Source organism: Zerene cesonia, chromosome 13 (genome assembly GCF_012273895.1).
Source record: "Zerene cesonia ecotype Mississippi chromosome 13, Zerene_cesonia_1.1, whole genome shotgun sequence".
In the NCBI taxonomy this organism is placed as follows: Eukaryota; Metazoa; Arthropoda; class Insecta; order Lepidoptera; family Pieridae; genus Zerene; species Zerene cesonia.
Window position 1 is genome coordinate 5,817,858 of NC_052114.1, and position 18,834 is coordinate 5,836,691.

General features: G+C 32.1%; 2 protein-coding genes across 2 annotated transcripts in view; both read left to right on the forward strand.

Annotated features, from left to right (window-relative positions):
• The first annotated feature begins 2,028 nt into the window (after positions 1-2,028).
• On the forward strand, positions 2,029-11,091 carry LOC119831292. Its single transcript, XM_038354594.1, has 4 exons — positions 2,029-2,061; positions 3,695-4,198; positions 7,944-8,082; positions 9,244-11,091. The coding sequence occupies exons 1-4, from the start codon at positions 2,029-2,031 to the stop codon at positions 9,549-9,551; spliced, it is 984 nt and encodes a 327-aa protein (XP_038210522.1). The 3' UTR covers positions 9,552-11,091.
• A 6,593-nt stretch (positions 11,092-17,684) lies between these two features.
• The window catches only part of LOC119831144 (transmembrane protease serine 12), a 24,409-nt gene continuing 23,259 nt past the window's right edge, over positions 17,685-18,834 (forward strand). Inside the window, exon 1 of the mRNA XM_038354406.1 lies at positions 17,685-17,803. The gene's annotated coding sequence lies outside the window, so the exon portion shown is untranslated. The remainder of the gene's footprint in view (positions 17,804-18,834) is intronic.

The following is an 18,834-nucleotide window of genomic DNA, read 5'->3' on the forward strand; positions in this document are numbered from 1 at the left end:
AAATATTGATAAAAATTATATATTATTAATCAAACATATGAACGTATAAATCACGCGGCCGGATCTTAGACTATAAGGAAACTGTCTGAAATTATAGTACTATACTCATTTTTGGTAATCGTACCTGTCGTAGCTAACGCCAATTTCTGTCTATTGCTACATTAGTTATTATCTTCATAAGAATATATGAGACTTAGACTTAAATAATAATATCTATTATAGAATAAGAGTTTAAAAAATTTAAAGAAGGAAATTTTTATTAAAGCCATTCAATTCTTAAATTTTTTATTTTCTTAGTAATACCTCAAAAAGTATGTCACGTATTTGACTGCCTCAGCTGGCCATGATTTTCCGTGCGTATCCACCTATATTATGAGCTGGGAAACTAATGGATACAATGTACATTATTCTTAAAAAAAATTATGTTGTATGCTTTTGTGGTATATTTATTACTTCTTATCAGGTATGGCTAGAATACCTACAATCGAACAATAATGACTGTAACGAGTGCATCGAAATAATCAACAACATGTGTATTTTAAAAAAAAGGACAATTGCATGCTGTGTTTGGTATTAACTCAGTGTTACTTGAATATTAAATAATTAACTGTGTGTGTTTTTTTTAATATGAAACTATATTAAAAGCACCTCATAGTACAAATAATGCCGTCGTTCTGTGAATGATTAATAAGACTACGGCACAATATATAATAGTTGTATAATATACAATATAATTTTATGATATATAATAGTATAGTTTAAGTCATACTTGGTCCCTTAAGCATATTGCGGCGTTAGTATGCATAATATACTCATATTTAAATATATTGTGCATACCAAACGCCGTTCATGCAACTTGTTTAAAAAAATAGCTGAATGAATTCTAAATTATTGTTTAGCAAGTTATATGAGAATTCTACGAGGAAAGTTATGTCCTTGTTACGTAGGTTTTATTTTTCTATGCGATACAAATTCATTTAATAAAGTACTAGCTGTGACCCGCGGTTGAAACCGCGTAAGTCCGTATCCCGTAGGAATATCGGTATAAAAAGTGCCTGTGTTATTTCAGTTGTCCAGCTATCTACGAAGCGAATAGTATTATTATTCACCAATAGATGTCAGGAAAAAAAAAAACACGAATAAAACACGAATATGACATTATTTCAGTTGTCCAGCTGTCTACGAAGCAAAATAGTATTACTATTCACCAATAGATGTCAGGGAAAAAAAAACACGAATAAAACACGAATATGACATTTTCTAAAAAAAATTCCTAGCTAGATCGATTTATCGCCCTCGAAAACCCCTATATACTAAATTTCATGAAAATCGTTGGAGCCGATTCCGAGATCCCAATTATATATATATATATATATATATATATATACAAGAATTGCTCGTTTAAAGGTATAAGATATTTAGAACCGTCACCAAATCGATCTTTATAGACGTCAACGGTGATTATCGTTTTTGTTATCATTGTACCCTATTCATTGTGAACGACGCGTTATCGGTCTCTTATCTGCGGCTATGCATTTTCGGTGTTCCAATAACTTATTAATAAGATTGTACCATGAAATTGCTAATATTAATATAATGCGCTGTTGACTACAGGCTAGATAATATAATGGATATGTTGTTATTTTTTTTGAGCAGACTTTCGGTTGTAGCTATATAAAATAAAAGTACCTACTCGCTTCATAGCACATATAATATGTATATCCACAAATATGTTGTACCTGATTTAAATAGTAGTCATTTAAATAGATTAAAATATTTTGAAATGTATCTATAATTGTACCTACGCCTCTTTATTGTGACTCCTTTCTGAGTAATGAATAGAAATATACAACATTTATTGGATGATAATGTAACGTAATATCTGTTGCCCATTGTTGTTATTGTTCATTGGCTAATTGTAAGTTACAGAAGAACTTGTCCGAAAATGAGCAATGTAATCTGATAAATTTAATCGTATTGTGAACCCATACGATATAACTGAAAGTTATAACCTAACCTAAGAGAAACATGACACGAATTAGCATCAATTTGTTGCCAAAAGTGAGTGAAAGTACGGCTTTTATTGATAAATCGTAATTTATACCACCTATGAACTACATACTTAACACTGCCAAACTTAGATGAAGAAAAAAAATATTCTCGAAGATACTTTAGAAATTGAACATTATCATGGAATTTATTAATAATATTAATGCATAACACGTTTTGAGCACTATAGCAAAAACGTTCTATGTTAATAATATCTAAATGTAATCAAATTTTCCTGCATACGTAGGCAATTTATTAATCATAAACATACTAATATCAACACGAGCAAATCTAGTAAACTGTAGGTAAACACATACGAGTATATCCCTAGAAATAATTAAAAGCAATTTTTGCCCTCAGAATATCGATGTCATCCCATCAATATTATTAATTACCGTTCTGGAGCTTGTTTGATCGGAACTTGATACACCGCAGATACCACAGTACCACATAATAGTAGTGCCCGAGTTAATTTTGTTTGATATGTTTGTCTTACTTCTACGTACGTATCATATTTCTTTTCGTGCAAATAATGATAATTATTGCTTAATGAACACAATCAATCTTGATTATTCTTACATTATTAAAAAGCGTAATGGTCAACAAATATCATAAGGTGGCTCTTGAATAGATTATTTAGTAGGCTTACATCTCGTTAGTTCCATAGAATGTTTTATAAGCATAGCATTAATTAAGGTTCTCAAGTAAGGATAATAATTATTCAATGAAATACTGTAGCGTACTAACGCCGGTAGTAATTCACTATCGGAGGACAATTAAGCTCCAGTTATGTTAATTAAATTAACGCTCAGATAGCGCTGCAACCCTGTAAGATCGTTAATTTATTTCCCTCGAGATAAAAGTAACAATAAATAACATATTGCCTTTCAAAGAGAAAAGGATAAACTTCAGTAATCCTACTCATATTATATCCTATCCTACTAATATTATAAATGCGAAATTTTGTAAGGATGTGCGTGCGATTGTTACTCTTTCACGCAAAAACTGCTAAACCGATTGCAATGAAATTTTGTACGTAGATAGCTGGACAACGTGAATAACATATAAGCAACTTTTCATCCCGATATTCCTACGGGATACGGACTCACGCGGGTGAAACCGCGGGGCTCAGCTAGTATTATCGAGTTGTTTACTTCCATTTTCCCGAATGATGTCCCCTCGATGATAGCAGTAGGTTTGTTTATCCTTCAAATAATTAACTTAAAGATTCAAATTAAAGTTTCCTCGAATAAAAGGTTGGGGTCGTGGCAAACACCTAAATTGTTAATTTTACTTAAATGAGTAATAAATTAGTATTTAAATAGATTATTTAGAAAAGGGTAAACAATTGAATTATGAGAAATATATCACGATATAAACATGCTATTAATCTATTATTTCAGTATTTTCTCCCGTTCCCTGAAAAGGATACACGTCTTCCAAATATTTAAAAATCATCAGGGGGGATCATGTTTCTGAAGTGTAAATTATTCTGCATTGCCAATGCTAGTACTGCGTTTCCCAAATGAACGCAAACTGCTGCCCTTTTATTAAATTACCGTTGTTCGGTCATATAACACCTTTAAACAATTTCCTTTTCAATATGTTACACAGATTATTTAGAAACAAATTTTAATAATTCCAGGTAAAAGTTTTCCCTGGGGACAGCAAATATGAGACGACGTTACAAGAAAGCTCTTGGCCTGTTTGGAACGAAGATTTTAAGTTCCAGCTGAAACCAAAAGACGCGAAAAAGCCAAATGAGAAAATCGATCTTCAAAGTCAGCTAGCTGGCCACTTTTTGTCATTGACAATTTATGCTTTATTGGAGGCGCCAAAACCAGATATAGATAAGAGAAAAAGCGCCAAAACTCTAGATGCTAAGACAACTATGAAATTGATGACCGATGACGAACCAAAGACAAAATCTGGACTATTGGAAAAAACATTCAGTAGTTTTAAATCTACTAAAGCTGAGAGTATAGCACAAAAATCTATTCTAGAGAAACGAAGGACCGTTGGTGCGGCGACTTGGAATTTTGATTCGAAACTATTCCAGAATGATTTAAAAAATGGTTTAATCGGTACACCTGATATTTGGCGACCAATTAATGCTATTACAAGTGGACTTAATACAATTGATACAAGAGTAAGTAAATTCTATTTATGTGCTTAGAAATATGTAATTGAATCAGGTACTTTTTTCTTGTAATAATGAAAATCTATATTTTTCTAAAAAATCAGGAAGGAGGTAAGAATTTAATTGAATGCTACCGTTCCCCCATGATTTTTATCTTATAAATAAATATATGTAGATAGGTGGGGGGTTGTATGGGGCTTGAGTTTCAACGTAAATTGCAATAATTATTATTATATTGTATAATTTACAACAAAAATGTAAAAATAAACCATAAAATCGATTCTCTTTATACAAATGTACAATATGTAATGACGTAATTTATACATCGACGCATGCAATCATTTGAAAGTGTGAAAAATAGGATTTAAGTTTGCTTAACTCTATCAAATTTCAATTAAACTTCCAACCGCTACGACGTTAAATTAAAATGTAAAATACACAGTAAACATAATCTTACACGAGAAGTGTGATTTACTATTCTCACTGACGGACAGATATTATTTATTTATCATAAAATAGCAGAGACTAATTTCTCAGAGTTCTTTGGGAATGATGGGCCGTGGGCGTTCTCAAGTCGACTGTCCTTTTTTGACGTGACAACGTCTTAAATTAGGTTGCGGCTAGGAGTCACTCATGAAAAAGTGTAACGCCCGGTAACGTTACGATGAGTCACCGAACTATGATCGGTCCGCCGCGCGCGCAGCACTAGAGAATTAGGCGCATTGAATCGGCGCGTGCTTGTGTCTCTGTCTCTGTCTTTTTAGTAAACAAAATATATTTTCTATAGTTAAAATTTGTGCAATTCTTATTTTCATTCAATTCCTTGTTCCTATTGTGCAATTTAATAATATTCATATCAATAAATATTCTACCGAGAAAAAGACGTTGTCACGTAAAATCTTCGCCCGTAAAACCGACTTTACAGGCAACCATTTTTTTTTTGTTTTTATACTAGATAACTCTGGTTTTCAAACCGATTCGCGTGATTCTTTTTGTGCTTGATAGACAATTGTCTTCATATGGTCCCATTTTAGAAATTGTAGTGGTACCACCTCCCAAGGCTGTCAATTACTCTTTTGTGGAAATTATTTACTCGTATAATCTAAATTTGAAAATAAATAATGTAATAATTCGTAAAGCTTTAAATAAGATAGGCTCACATTGTCTGCCCAATAGTGGATTCAATTAACATTCATTCGACCTTGTTAAAATTATTGGCCATATTTCTGATTCCACTAGCATTCCTACCATTTTTGTTTTATTAATATGTATTTGTCCTACAATTCCCAATGCACGTGTTTACGTTGATACTAAAAATGACAGGATAAAAAAGCTTTTGTACTCCATACAATCTGCCGCGTTTAGAGGATTTGATTGGATCAGGAGCTGTTTGGGAAAATTGCCGGCACTCTGATATGGATACAATCCACTGCTTTCTGAGTGAATTTCAATCGTTATCGACACCTCTTATTAGCCCCCAGTCACTTACCAATAGCTATTGCTCAATATTTTGTCAGGAGACTGCTAATAAAAGAGGAAAGTTAGGGAAGCTGCTGAAAAAGTGGAAGCGAATTTGCTCATCAAGAAAACTATTGCGTTTTATAAATACTTTCGTGTTATCTTATCTTACTAATATTATAAATGTGAAAGGATGTAAGGATGTGTATGTGTTTATTGCTCTTTCACGCAAAAACTGCTCCACCGATTGTAATGAAATTTGGTACGTAGACAGCTGGACAACTGGAATAACATATGGGCACTTTTTATCCCGATATTCCTACAGGATACGGACTTACGCGGGTGAAACCGCGGGGCGCAGCTAGTATTGTATATTCGTAACAGATCACAAAAGTTTACTACAGGAGTTATAAATAGCTTCGGTTTTAGTTGACGTTATAGCAAATTTACAGCAACGTTCAAATTAAACTGAATAAACTCGTACTGATTATTCTATATATTGTATACTAGTGGTTCGTCGCGGCTTCGACCGCGGCACATATTGACATAATATAGAGTCAGGGTCACGTTCATATCCAACGGTGTAAGAATTTTAAATTTGTCCAGTAGTTCCTGACATTAGCGCAGCATATGTATACTATACTATACTAATGTTATAAAGCTGAATCTCAGGAACTACTGGTCCGATTTGCCCAGCCCATTTATCATAATTGATAGCCCATTTATTGAGGAAGGCTATAGGCTATGTATGTACCACGGGCGAAGCCGGGGCGGAGCGCAAGTTATATATATGAAGGTATAGATTCAGGAACTGTTACCCAGACCGCACGACCACGCTTGCTATTAATTGTGTTTGATTTTTAAATTATGGACAGCTTTTATCTACTGTTATTACACATAAACAGTCAGTTAACACCAGTTCAGAGGCTAACTCACTAATAGTTTTATTAATTGATGTGGTGAGTCATCAGCAGATTGGGTGTGATTGAGAATTTTAAACAGTCTTGGAGCTCGTGTAGGCACAATAGAATAGTTTTGACCTTGACTCAGCCCAGTTAGTGTATGTATATTATTCAGCTGACGTAAGATAATAACCTTGGGAATCTTTAGTAAAGATTTAAAACACTTTTTATCGCGCCTAATTATGCAATAGCGTTTCAGCGAGACGAGTGTATATCCAGAAGAAGAACTGTCTTTTCTTATCAGTCATTATCATTAATTGATATCGGTTAGGATGGAGCACTAGGTGTAGATTTAAGATATTGTATTTCACTTTATGAAAGAATTTAATAGCATGAATTAATGTTTTTATCCGTGTCAGTGTAGATCTGATTGATTATATGAAAAGGTTTAATTTATGTAGCTAATCACATGGTGTATGTACATTTCCTGCGGGTAATTAAAGTGGCGTCCTTACATACATTATGCATTTTTAATAATAGTGTTATAGAATAAAGCTATATTAACATTAACTCGTCATACTTCTCTATAACTTTACTTGTCTATGACACTAAGAGAATTCTTAACCTCGCGTGCTTTTTAGTCAACGCCGGTGAAAAAAAGGTTGCGTGTTTTGATCTTCTTATGTTTATTTATTAGGAAACTTACAACTAAGGTATAATAGTGTGGATCCTTATTTTGTGGTCGAAAATTGAATTATATACTGAAAATTAAAACAAAATAACCAAGAGGCGTGTCAGCTGGAGATCGATTGTTCAAACGTCGTCGAACTCCCATTTAAATGTTCCAATTTAATGTTTGTCACTTTCATCTTTGGCTTTCAAATGATTGGCGAGGGTTAAATGCGTCCGTTGTTATTCTAATTAATTCGTTTGTAATGGGCTTTCCGAGGAAACAAACTTTTGATTTTCATTTTTCTCGGAATTTAAAGACTGATGAAATATTCCTACTTATCAATATTTAATTGCTATAAACGCTATTGCTACTTATTATAAATGCAAGAATAGATAACCCTGTCTGTCTCTTCTTCACGTATAATCTATTGCATCGATTTGGATGAAATTTTTTATATAGATAGTTTAAATTCCGTGAAAAGACATCATACTTTTTATCTCCCCGATAAAGGAAAGACATGCGGGCTAAGCCGCAGGCGGAAAGCTAGTTAATTAAAAATACCACGTCTTCAAGTCCAATCATAGTATATAAACGAAGACCTGTTTAATTACATGGTTGAAATATTTGATAGAAATGTTGGAGTAAATTTACATTCGACAATGAGACCATTAACGTTTTCAATCTTTGTGATTTAATTAATGAATATGTAAATTGTTTTCAGCGCGAAAATAAAAAAGGACAATTGGAAGTGACCTTGTTATACACGGGCAGTGAAGATGGCTTAAACGATACCGTGCAACTCACTGTGAATAGGCTTCGATGTAGCGTGCAGACGATGCAAGAACAGGAACAATATAAAGGTAATTGCTTATTATGATTGTCTTGGTGTTTTTGTGTGGAATCTTTTTGCGGAGTATGTTATTTTTTGTTCGGTTTGTAGCATGGACGGTTTTGATTGTATTTTTAGAGTCGTCTATGGTTAGAACAACTTAATTATGAATTTGAGAATTTTATTATACAACTAGCTGCGCCCCGCGGTTTTACCCGCATAAGTCTGTATCCCGTAGGAATATCGGTATAAAAAGTTGCCTATGTGTTATTCCAGTTGTCCAGCTATCTACGTACCAAATTTCATTGCCATCAGTTCAGTAGTTTTTGCGTTAAAGAGTAATAAATATAGACATACACATACATCCATCCTCACAAACTGTGAATGTTTATAAAATAAGTAGGATGTTGAACAAATATCATAAACATAACTCTGTTAATGTCAAAGAGAAAAAATTTATTAAATTTGGTGGGTTAGTCTAAAGGTTGATTCGCTTAATAGAACAGAATTTGTTTTATTAATTAATTTATTTACAGAAATATTTTCTGTAGTAATATTCTGCTATATAAATTATTTTCTGTAGATATATCCTGCTGTATTATTTACAGCGTAATTTAAATTTAAACGTATTTATAATATCATTTTCTAGAAATCTCTGGTTTGTGGAAATTTATTGCAATATAAAACCAATATTGTTTTTCTTTATTTTGTAAATATATTGTTCCAAAATTAAAGCGTACTATTGGTGACTAAATTTTCTAATAATTTTAATTATTATGACCACTTTCATTAATTCATACATTTAACGTCTAGTACTGTATAAACAGTATGCGAAGCGTAACGTGCTTTGTTTATTAATATGGAAAGAGTGGTTTTCCTGGTTTGAACGTGCTTTGAAACGGTAAGGTACGTCCGATTGAACTTGAAACGCATACTTACCAACTCTACGTCACATGTTTTATTAAAGGGAAAGTGAGAAATAGTTTTCTATTGAACAGTTTAGTGCAAATTCGTCTTTTCCTTGTTTTTTCCTTTAATCTAGAATTAGGCACTTTTCGGAAAATTTCAAACATGGTTTTTAATGCAACATTCGTTTAATATTACGATACTAATACCTGATATTAAATCAAACGTTTCGAAGTTTATTGAAATTTGTCCAAGAGCTTATTTTCCCATTGAACTCTGTTTCCAGCGCCCCTCTATTTGAAGGCGACAATATTGGAAGCGAATAAAGCAGAGTGCTACTGGAAAAGCGATAGATTCGCTCCAACAATATCGGCCAGATGGGATCCCAAGTCTGCAACTGTGAAGCTATCAGTGTTCAAAGCGAACTTGAACAAAGTTAGCATTTACATTAGTCTCGGTTGTAAAACTAAAATGGCGAAAAAAGAAATCCTAGGTAAGGCCAACATTGACGAAAAGTCCGCATATGCTGACAGTTGGAGAGAAATTTTGAGGCAGCCGGGAGTGCCCAAAACTTTTTGGGTTAATTTCGAGTAATTAATGTGGTTTCATTATACGCTTGACAATTTTTTCATGAACAAATAAAATGTGTAATCAAATATATGTTATTTAGTGTTTTTTGAATGTATGTATGACTTATTTGTTAGCGTTCATTGTTCTGTGTTGTTATTATCTCATGACACAAAGCGGTGGGTCGTTATAAGATGGCGTTTCGTGTGTGTGCTTGTTCCCGAACGCATATACCGATTTTTTTATGTTGAATTAGTCGTTTTTGTTGAAAATCGGTCAAGTGTGGTTCGATCTTCGTCAATATCAATCAAATTAAAGGGATTGATAAGATGACAGCTTCAAATGGGTTTGGGATTTTCCAACATTTTTAATTCAATTTACTTGTTGGTGCTCTAGCTCCCCGTAACTTATTTTATTTATTGAAATTAATGAAATCTTAACGCAACATTTTCATTAAAAATAAACACTTTCATAGTAATATTTATTTTTTATAGTAACATTTTAAAGTGTGGCAAGCTCCATAACACGAAGAAAAACTATGTATGCTCATAAAATAAATATAATATAGGAGTGTATTTAAAAATGTATACAGGGTCACATTCTATGAAGACACAACTATATGCTGCCAATATTACAGCACACGTGAATAACTTGTATATTGATCTGAATACGCAATTCATTTCAACATCGTATTAGATCTGAACTTTAAAGGGTTAGTTATTTTAAGAAGAAATGTTGATCTTTGTACGAAAGGAACTTCTGTGAAAATTTCAGAAAGGAATATTTATTTTTAAAAACGAATTTCTGTAAAACATCAAACAGGCCTTCTCTTACTTTTTAATTTGCAGTCGCCAAATTCGTTATTTATATAGCCATTACCACAGTTTTGATGATTAAAACGACAATGTGTATAAACATTTATTAATTCTAACATAACATTTCCAAATTAATCAATCTCGTGTACTGAATTTGGCTACAAATGAATATGATTTATCGTGTATGTAATTATATGCAAACTTTTATAACATAATATAAATACTATCTTTAATATTACTCCTATCAATATCATCGTTTTTCACCCGTCGGTTTTTCATAAGTCCCTCACAAGAATCGACTTCTTTTTACCGACAATTACGTAAATCGAGCACGTAATATTTTAATGAAAATGTTAAAGTATTAATATAGTATATTATCCGTCCATTGAAGAACTGGAGTTCGCATTAATTAATTAATGTCGGCGTAATATGAGCGTGAGGAAAGCTTTAATGTATCGAGTGCCTTATTCAGATGTATGTAAATAATAATAAATATTTGTAATTGAATTTCCTGTTTTCAACGCAACGTTACATGGTCTATTTTGTATCAGTGTGAATGATTAATTATTAACCGATAAATAACGTGAATTATATTTTTCCTGCACACTAAAACTTTTAATGGTAAGCAAGAAATTTACAGTATGTAATATGTACCAAATGTAAAAATAATATTCATAGCTGTGCTACGGTTACTGCATAGTTTTTCAGATCGTAGTATTGTTATTAAGGTCTTTAATAAATGATATAAATTGCTTGTGTCTTATTAACTTCCACAGTGATAGCATTTTCTTGTGTTTGATTTTACGCGAGTATTGTACATTTAGAAATTAAACACTTTTTAACGGATTTTAAACGCGATTTATTCATTATATTATTAACCCGACGTTTCGAACACTTTACAGCGAGCGTGGTCACGAGGAGACTCCCCGTTTTCCCCGTCCGAGTTTTTAATTTCTAAATTTCACAGTGATGTTAATTGAAATTATATTTACAAGTCGACATTGAACCTCTGAAGGATTTTCCTTTTGAAATAACTACAAGGCAGACGCGTCCAGAGGAAACAAAGTATGTAGGTATTTGGATTTGAAGGTTAACTCGTATGTACCAAATTTCGACTTGTATGCGTATTCTCGGTAACTGTCTATTTTACTCAATGAATTATATATCAGCGAATATTTTTGATGATTCCCCGGGTTCAAGCAAAACCAATGTTTATTTGTTTGCGTGCTAAAAGATTATTATGCAAAAAAAGTCTAAATATACAAGATTTGTCAAAGTCTCGTTAATCTATTCAAATAGTTGAATAGCTGACAGAGAAGTATCTAGATTACCTAATACATGCGTTCTACACCACGAGCGTACGCAGAGGAGAGCAACTATTAACAGTGAAGTCTAAATAAATAAAAAGTTGTGATGTCCGTCGCATTCTCATAAATCAGAGGACTCATATATATAAATAAACAAAATTGGAGTGCTTGTAATTTTAAAATACAGGGATTTATAACGGTATATCTACCAAAATATTTTACAATTTTACAATTTATGTATCTGTTTTAATTATTAATAACGCTGGCACTGTGTTATGGAGTGGAAAGGGTCGATCGCCTATAGCACATGTCTAATACCTAGTTTAGTCGATCGTCGTGTCTTTTTATTTTTTGTTTATAATGTGGGTATAAATAAATAAATGTGTAAATGTTTTATGTTAGAATGGGCAAACGAGCTGGTGGTACACTTGATGCTACGTTACCACCATCGTTCATTAACATTTTCAAATTCAAATCCGCTGTCCGCGTATGGCCCGTGGAAGGACGAGGTAAAGGAATCGGGTACCTGTGCTGAAGTGTGCTCGTCTCTCACAGTAAAACTGTCTGTCTGTCTATCTGTTTATGCCGGCTAGTTTCTGCAACGGCTTTACCGTTTTTTATAGAATTTGTATTTCAGAGTAATTTAAGGTTATTTATTCCGATATTCACAGCAACATCGGAATTAAGAAAAGCTTATCTACGCAGCTGTAACCGCAGGACGCAGTTAGATAGGATGAGAATTTAAATCCTCAACAACGGTCTAAAAAATATAAGTTAAAAATAAGCGCCTATGTAAGTTAATAATATGTAAACTATGAAGATATATTTATGATTAAATTCGTTCATACAGTAGATCATATATTGTATAACTTAACCAATTATTTAATTGAACTTTAATAATTACTGAAACAACTTTATAATCAGTGCCAAGCAAATAAATCAAAGTCTAAATATGCTCTATTCGGTTTGCTACTGCTGGCATTTAACTTCGTTATCTAAGTTTCAACTAGATTTGAACTTAATCTGAACTTAGAATTCAACATAGTACCTACATTGCGTGACTTGATAACCTAAGCTATTAGGTCATCACTCTCATTTACACGTGTATACAGGAAAATTGGTAACAAAAATGAATTGAATGAAAAATGTTAATTCATTGGATGTTTGATTAACTGTGACGTAAACAATTCTACAAAATGTTCTTAAGATATCACGAATACATAGATACACGAATATTATTTCACGTTATTCTAAAAGTTTACAGAAACAAACAAAAGAAACACATAAAAACGTAGCGCCTTTGAAACAGTTCCAGCAAAATCACAAAGAAACGTTTCGTGCAATTTTATCACGGTTGTTCGCTTTAATAATAATGCACAATCTTCCACGCCTAGTATAGTAAATATACCAGAGCGAAGCCAGGGGGTTAAACCCTTCCCCCCACCCTGAAAAGTTATGATGTTGAATTTAAAAGCGCCCTATATCACTAAGTACACAGTAATTTCTTGTTGGAGCTATTTAACCAACTTCAATAGATGAGAAGGTTATCTATTCGACTGTATTTCTCTGTGACCTCGATAACTTTTTAGGTACTGGGCGAACAGATTTTATTTATTTTTTTGAAAGCCGATGCCTCCCTTGTGGTCCCATTAAAATATGATCAATTTATGTGATTTTTTAAAAATACAAAAAAAAAAAAAAAATTAAACAAGGTCTAAATTGTTACTCTTAAAAATTTCTCATTTGTAAAATATTTGTCTAGCTCTGACAATATGAAGGCGGTTTGGTTTTTTATAAAAAAATATATAATATTAATACTGTATCTATTTTTTTTTCTTTACTATTATAATATAGCATAAGGGTTAAAATGGTGAAATAATTGTTGAAATCGGGGCAGTGGTTATAAAAAGTTTCCTTTTTATAACATAAGTGCAGATAATAATAAAACTATATATACATGGTTACAGATATATACTTTGTGCCTATAACAGTGTTACATGTATTACGCTTCTCCCTTAATCCTTATTATGAATAATGTAACGTGTTAAAGTATATAATGGAGCCGCAATATTCTGATCACATCCCAATACACTTAATACGAATATGCATCAATAAATTGATACAATATTATAAGCAAATTCAAATTTTGTTGTTGATCGCTTGAAAGGACTTAATATATGCATGTACCTATTCAAATATATTTCATTCGGATAGATTTGGACAGCCTGTGACGGCAAATTCGTCTTGGTCTTGGTGACCGAGAGCAGATCCAGCTTCGGCGATAGAGCCTAGGGGTAGGAGGGGGGTTCAAAATAAAAAGTTAGTTAAATCCATCAATTTTTTTTAAAGTGGAATGGTTTTGTGCATACCCGAAACCCTTGGAGAAAGGGCTCTGGGTTATTCTGGACTAGTAGTTGGGAGGAAGGTAGTATTTAGTCGGTAGTCCAGTCCAGTCTTATTGCAGTTGCACTGCATTTGTGGACTACAGTATACGATACGACGTACCGACGTACCGATTATACGTACGTATCGACGGATGGATTTCTGTATAGTTTTTAAATAAACCGAAGCTTAGTATAGTTATTCTCGCCGAAGTTAACCAAAACATAAATTTTAAATCGTATGCTACGGATCCCAATTTTTCGACAGATTACAATCTCGCGGTATAGATTACAATCTAACGGTATTCATTACAATTTTACGGTAATATATACGTTACAGTTAAAACTCATAGCCGATTAAAACCATTTTTGCCTAAAAAAGTCAGTCAAAAGTAGTTTTGACGGACGCCGTTAGTTAAAACGTTTCACAAAAGTTTTAACTGTGACATATACGTATACTCTGACATTATAGAAATTTATTTACTTAAAAAGGAAAATTAACAGCGTGAATACAAATATTTGCACACTACAATAATTTCTTATACAACAAGTTTCAGATGCAGCTTTTGCGCTGCTGTTAAATGTGTTATAATTTTAATAGCTCAATTTACCAGCAGGACTGACGCTTTTGAGATTAAATTAGGTTGTGTCCAAAGTTTAATCCTGTTGTGCTTAAGAGAATGGCTACATAATAAGCACGGAAGAACGGGAACCAAAATAGCTTTGTATTTTATTTTTAGTTTGGCGTCATTAAAATACTTTAAAAATGAAATATATTTAAAGTATAGATACATTTCGATCACGAGCCGGGTTTCAATATTTTAAAGTATTTTATTCTAATTATTCTAACGAGTATGAATTCATATTATCGTCATAATAATGAGGTTTAAAATTTACCATTCTATTTTCTAAATAAGTACTAAGTTGTCCCTTACTCTCATTGTAATGCCAAGGTCAGGTAATAGTACGTCTGTTAAATTGGACTTGAAAACAGAATTGATAGGATAACCGAATACAGATTAATTGAGTGATGTTTCCAAGACGATGATACGTGTAGGTGTACGTAGTACTAGGTTTTTTTAATGCAAAAGCGGGAATCTGAAATGGTGGGTTGCCTGATAGTAAGCGACTATCACCACCCTTAAACGTTTGCAATGTTAAATACATTACAAATGTGTTACCAGCTTTTTAAAAGAAAATGTACGGATAGGATTGACGACTAGAAAGAAGTAAGGGACGGAAAGGATCAAGAATTTAGATACGGGCCTCCGTTGTCGCACCTAATTAGCATATATATTATAATACAAGAAACCATAAACATAATTCCAACGCAATTATAAATAACGATAACCAAAATATTTTACAGACCTTGACATTAACATTATACTATCAGTTTTTAGAGCAGAAATAGAACTCTCACTGGTAGTAAAATAAATAAAGTGACGTGATGAACGTTGCAAGCTGCAGAACTTTCTGATTTGTTGAAGATCGAAACACCTACACGCTTAAGATAAATTTACTGGGGTTCTCATAAATGAGTTCAGTATAATTATAATACCGGATAATGAAGAATATACAAAATTATTTCCATAGAATACGCGCGCGTGAACTCAGGTGGGAAGCAGGTGGTTTAGTTTAGATTATATAACTCTTTGGTTGCTTAACCTTCAGGTGTTTTTCAACCGAAAAATGAAGGAAGGTTCTCAATTTGACTGTGTTTTTTATGGGTTTGTTAACTTACAGAACTTTCGACTAATCGGAGGGATTATTGATTCATACTTTATTCGAGAGTTGATACTTACCCACGCGTTTTATTGTAGCAATCGATATGGACAAAATATATAAAAGCGAGGTTCATGCAACGCCAGTGTCATGATTACTAAAAATTATAATTAACATATTCGTCATTTTCGACATAATATGCAATTGATGTTGGCAATTGACTTTCCTTGATATTTGAACATTTAATTGGGTGTCAAGTTATTTTGAGTATACAAATGCCTCGAATAGACAGGTTGATTAAATATTTTGGGCGAAGATATGTAATTGATGCTGACATTTATAATAAGTTAGTTTCCGAATATTTCCTTTTTTAATTCTTATCTTCTATCTTCACCACAATATCAATTTCGCTTTAGTTTAGAAAGAGCGTGAATGGCGGCCTTTAACTACATAAAAGTACAAAAAAAAAAAAAGTTAATAAATCGAAGAATTTAATGGGAGTAATATTATGAGAAAACTCTTCGCACGCACGCCTTCTGTATCTTCAATTATTTTATTTTATTTAAAACTTACATTTATAGTTTTAATTAAATAAAAATTTGAGTATATTGTTTCTTCGTATTAAGATAACAACTAATATATGTCATTTTGTTTCTGTATACATATGGTGATAAGTGTTTAGTAATATTATAACTTAATTTGTACATATGTCCTCCACACCAATATCATTGTTTCAACCTTTCAAATTTTACATATGATGTCCTAAGTAAATAAACAATTGTCTTTATCATCGTATAACCTTACAATATGCAAATTAACTCTTTGTTTCAAGTATGAAATGTGAAATACACGAGATAAGACTAATATCTATACTCACCACTGTAGTAAAAAATGAAATGATATGAAAATAAGCAAACAATTCATATATTGCGACCTTTATGAATAGAAAATAGGCGGAAGTATTCAAATGAGTAAAAATATAAATGTCAATATTACACTGTGTATTCTCAAGACATATTGAATGAATGAATAACTAAGTTTCCACCTTTTTTATTCTGGACACTGATAGTAATATGATTCTGTTTCTAGCTATATTTCACTATTTAAAAAAATTAGCAATTAATATTTTTATGCATGAATTATTTCCATGCATTATTTTATCTACAATCGGACATGTTAGCAACGAATGTATATACAATTGACTACCAAGAAAGTGATAAACATCAAGAAATTCTTGTAAAATAGCCTTTACTGCTTAATAAGAAGCTCGTCAGGAATAATTTGCATTGATAGCCGCGGGCAGCATCAGAATGGGCTCTGATGATGTGATGAATTCGTAACGGTACTCTCCTGGGCCTTGAACTTACAAGTTTGTTTTAAAAGATAAAATTCTAACAGGAAACAGATAAAAAATAGTTTCGAATGGGATGACGTGCCGTATAGAGAGACATTGAATTATCGCAATCATCTCGAAGTACGTGTGTAAATATTAGCTTACACGGTCAATGTACTCCATATTATCACTTTCTGTATTTAAATAATCGTCCACTGTTAATTAGCACGTCATCCGCTTACCGACAGTACTATTAATTCTCAATGAATTAAATTATATTTCAAATTAAAAAGATATACATTTACTGGAATATCGTATGAGCGGCCGATCTCATAAAGAGGTCAATTTTCAATCCGAAGTACGTGTTAGGGCAGAGTTTAAGAGCATTCATGTTACCGAAATAGATAAAAATATTTACTTGGCCTGATCACTACTAACCCCAATACGTTGCGGTCTATGCTATTAATACACTTAATATTTTAATATTTTAATTGAATTGTATATGATATGTGTACGGTTCGCCAAAAAGATGCCGAAATATACTATATTGAATAGAGAATATGCTGAGATAGATGCCTAGTTGATTCGTATTTGGAAGCGTGCTCACGCGCAGTTTAGTTTGGTTATAGTTACGAGAGAGCTGCGTCTGATGTCACTGATATCCAAGTCTGATTTATTAAAAATTTCGTGTGTTTATGAAATAAACTCGTGATCAATCAAGGTAAGTCGATTTGTAAACAATTGGTTATCAAAATAGAACTATCTGAAATGTTTTGATAACAGCTATATTGACGCTTTAATTAATTCGGATTTGTTACTCTATATTGTTGATTGATTTCGTGATGATATTCTACAGGTTACAAAGCTATATTTATTTATGGATTAATTAATCAAACACAATTTTATCTATGTACCGTATATTGAATAAGATTAATTGACATATAAGAGATAATTTTACGTGGCCCTACCAAAGATGTTTTATTTTAATGGATAAAATAAATCGAGTTAAAATTTTATGTTTAATGTTTCCCTAATACTTGGTTTAAAAAACAATATTCATATTCTTATGTACAATGCAAAAATGTTACTAAATTAGGTATTATGGGACCAAGTTCAGGTAAAGTCAATGTAGTTTATCTTATATCTTTAAATGAGCAATTCTTGTATATATATATATATATATATAATTGGAATGTCGGAATCGGCTCCAACGATTTTCATGAAATTTAGTATATAGGGGGTTTCGGGGGCGATAAATCGATCTAGCTAGGAATCTTTTTTAGAAAATGTCACATTCGTATTCTGTCGGTAAGATCGAAAAATATTATTCATATTTCATCTATTTATTAGTATGTAAAAAAAAAAATACCGAGCAAAGCTCGGTCATCCAGGTACTATTCTCTTATACTTTATATTTTCGCTTATTATTATTTTTCGTTTTAGTGTTCTATGTAGAAACATCAAACTCAGTTAAGATATGTTACAAGTTTAAAAACGAAATATTTTCTATAATTATATTATTTAATATTTTACAGACACTAAGGCGTAACATTAATTTAGCCTATTTTAATAAGAAATGAAATAATAAATTGGCGTTCTATATAAAAAAAAAAGTTTGAAGCGTGGGTACTAACTTTATTAAGTAAACTATATACATATTTAATTATTATTACACTACATACTTAGTCTGGCCATAAATACTGTTACACTTAATTATAAAAAAATATTACATTTGAATTTCGAATCTGTCAT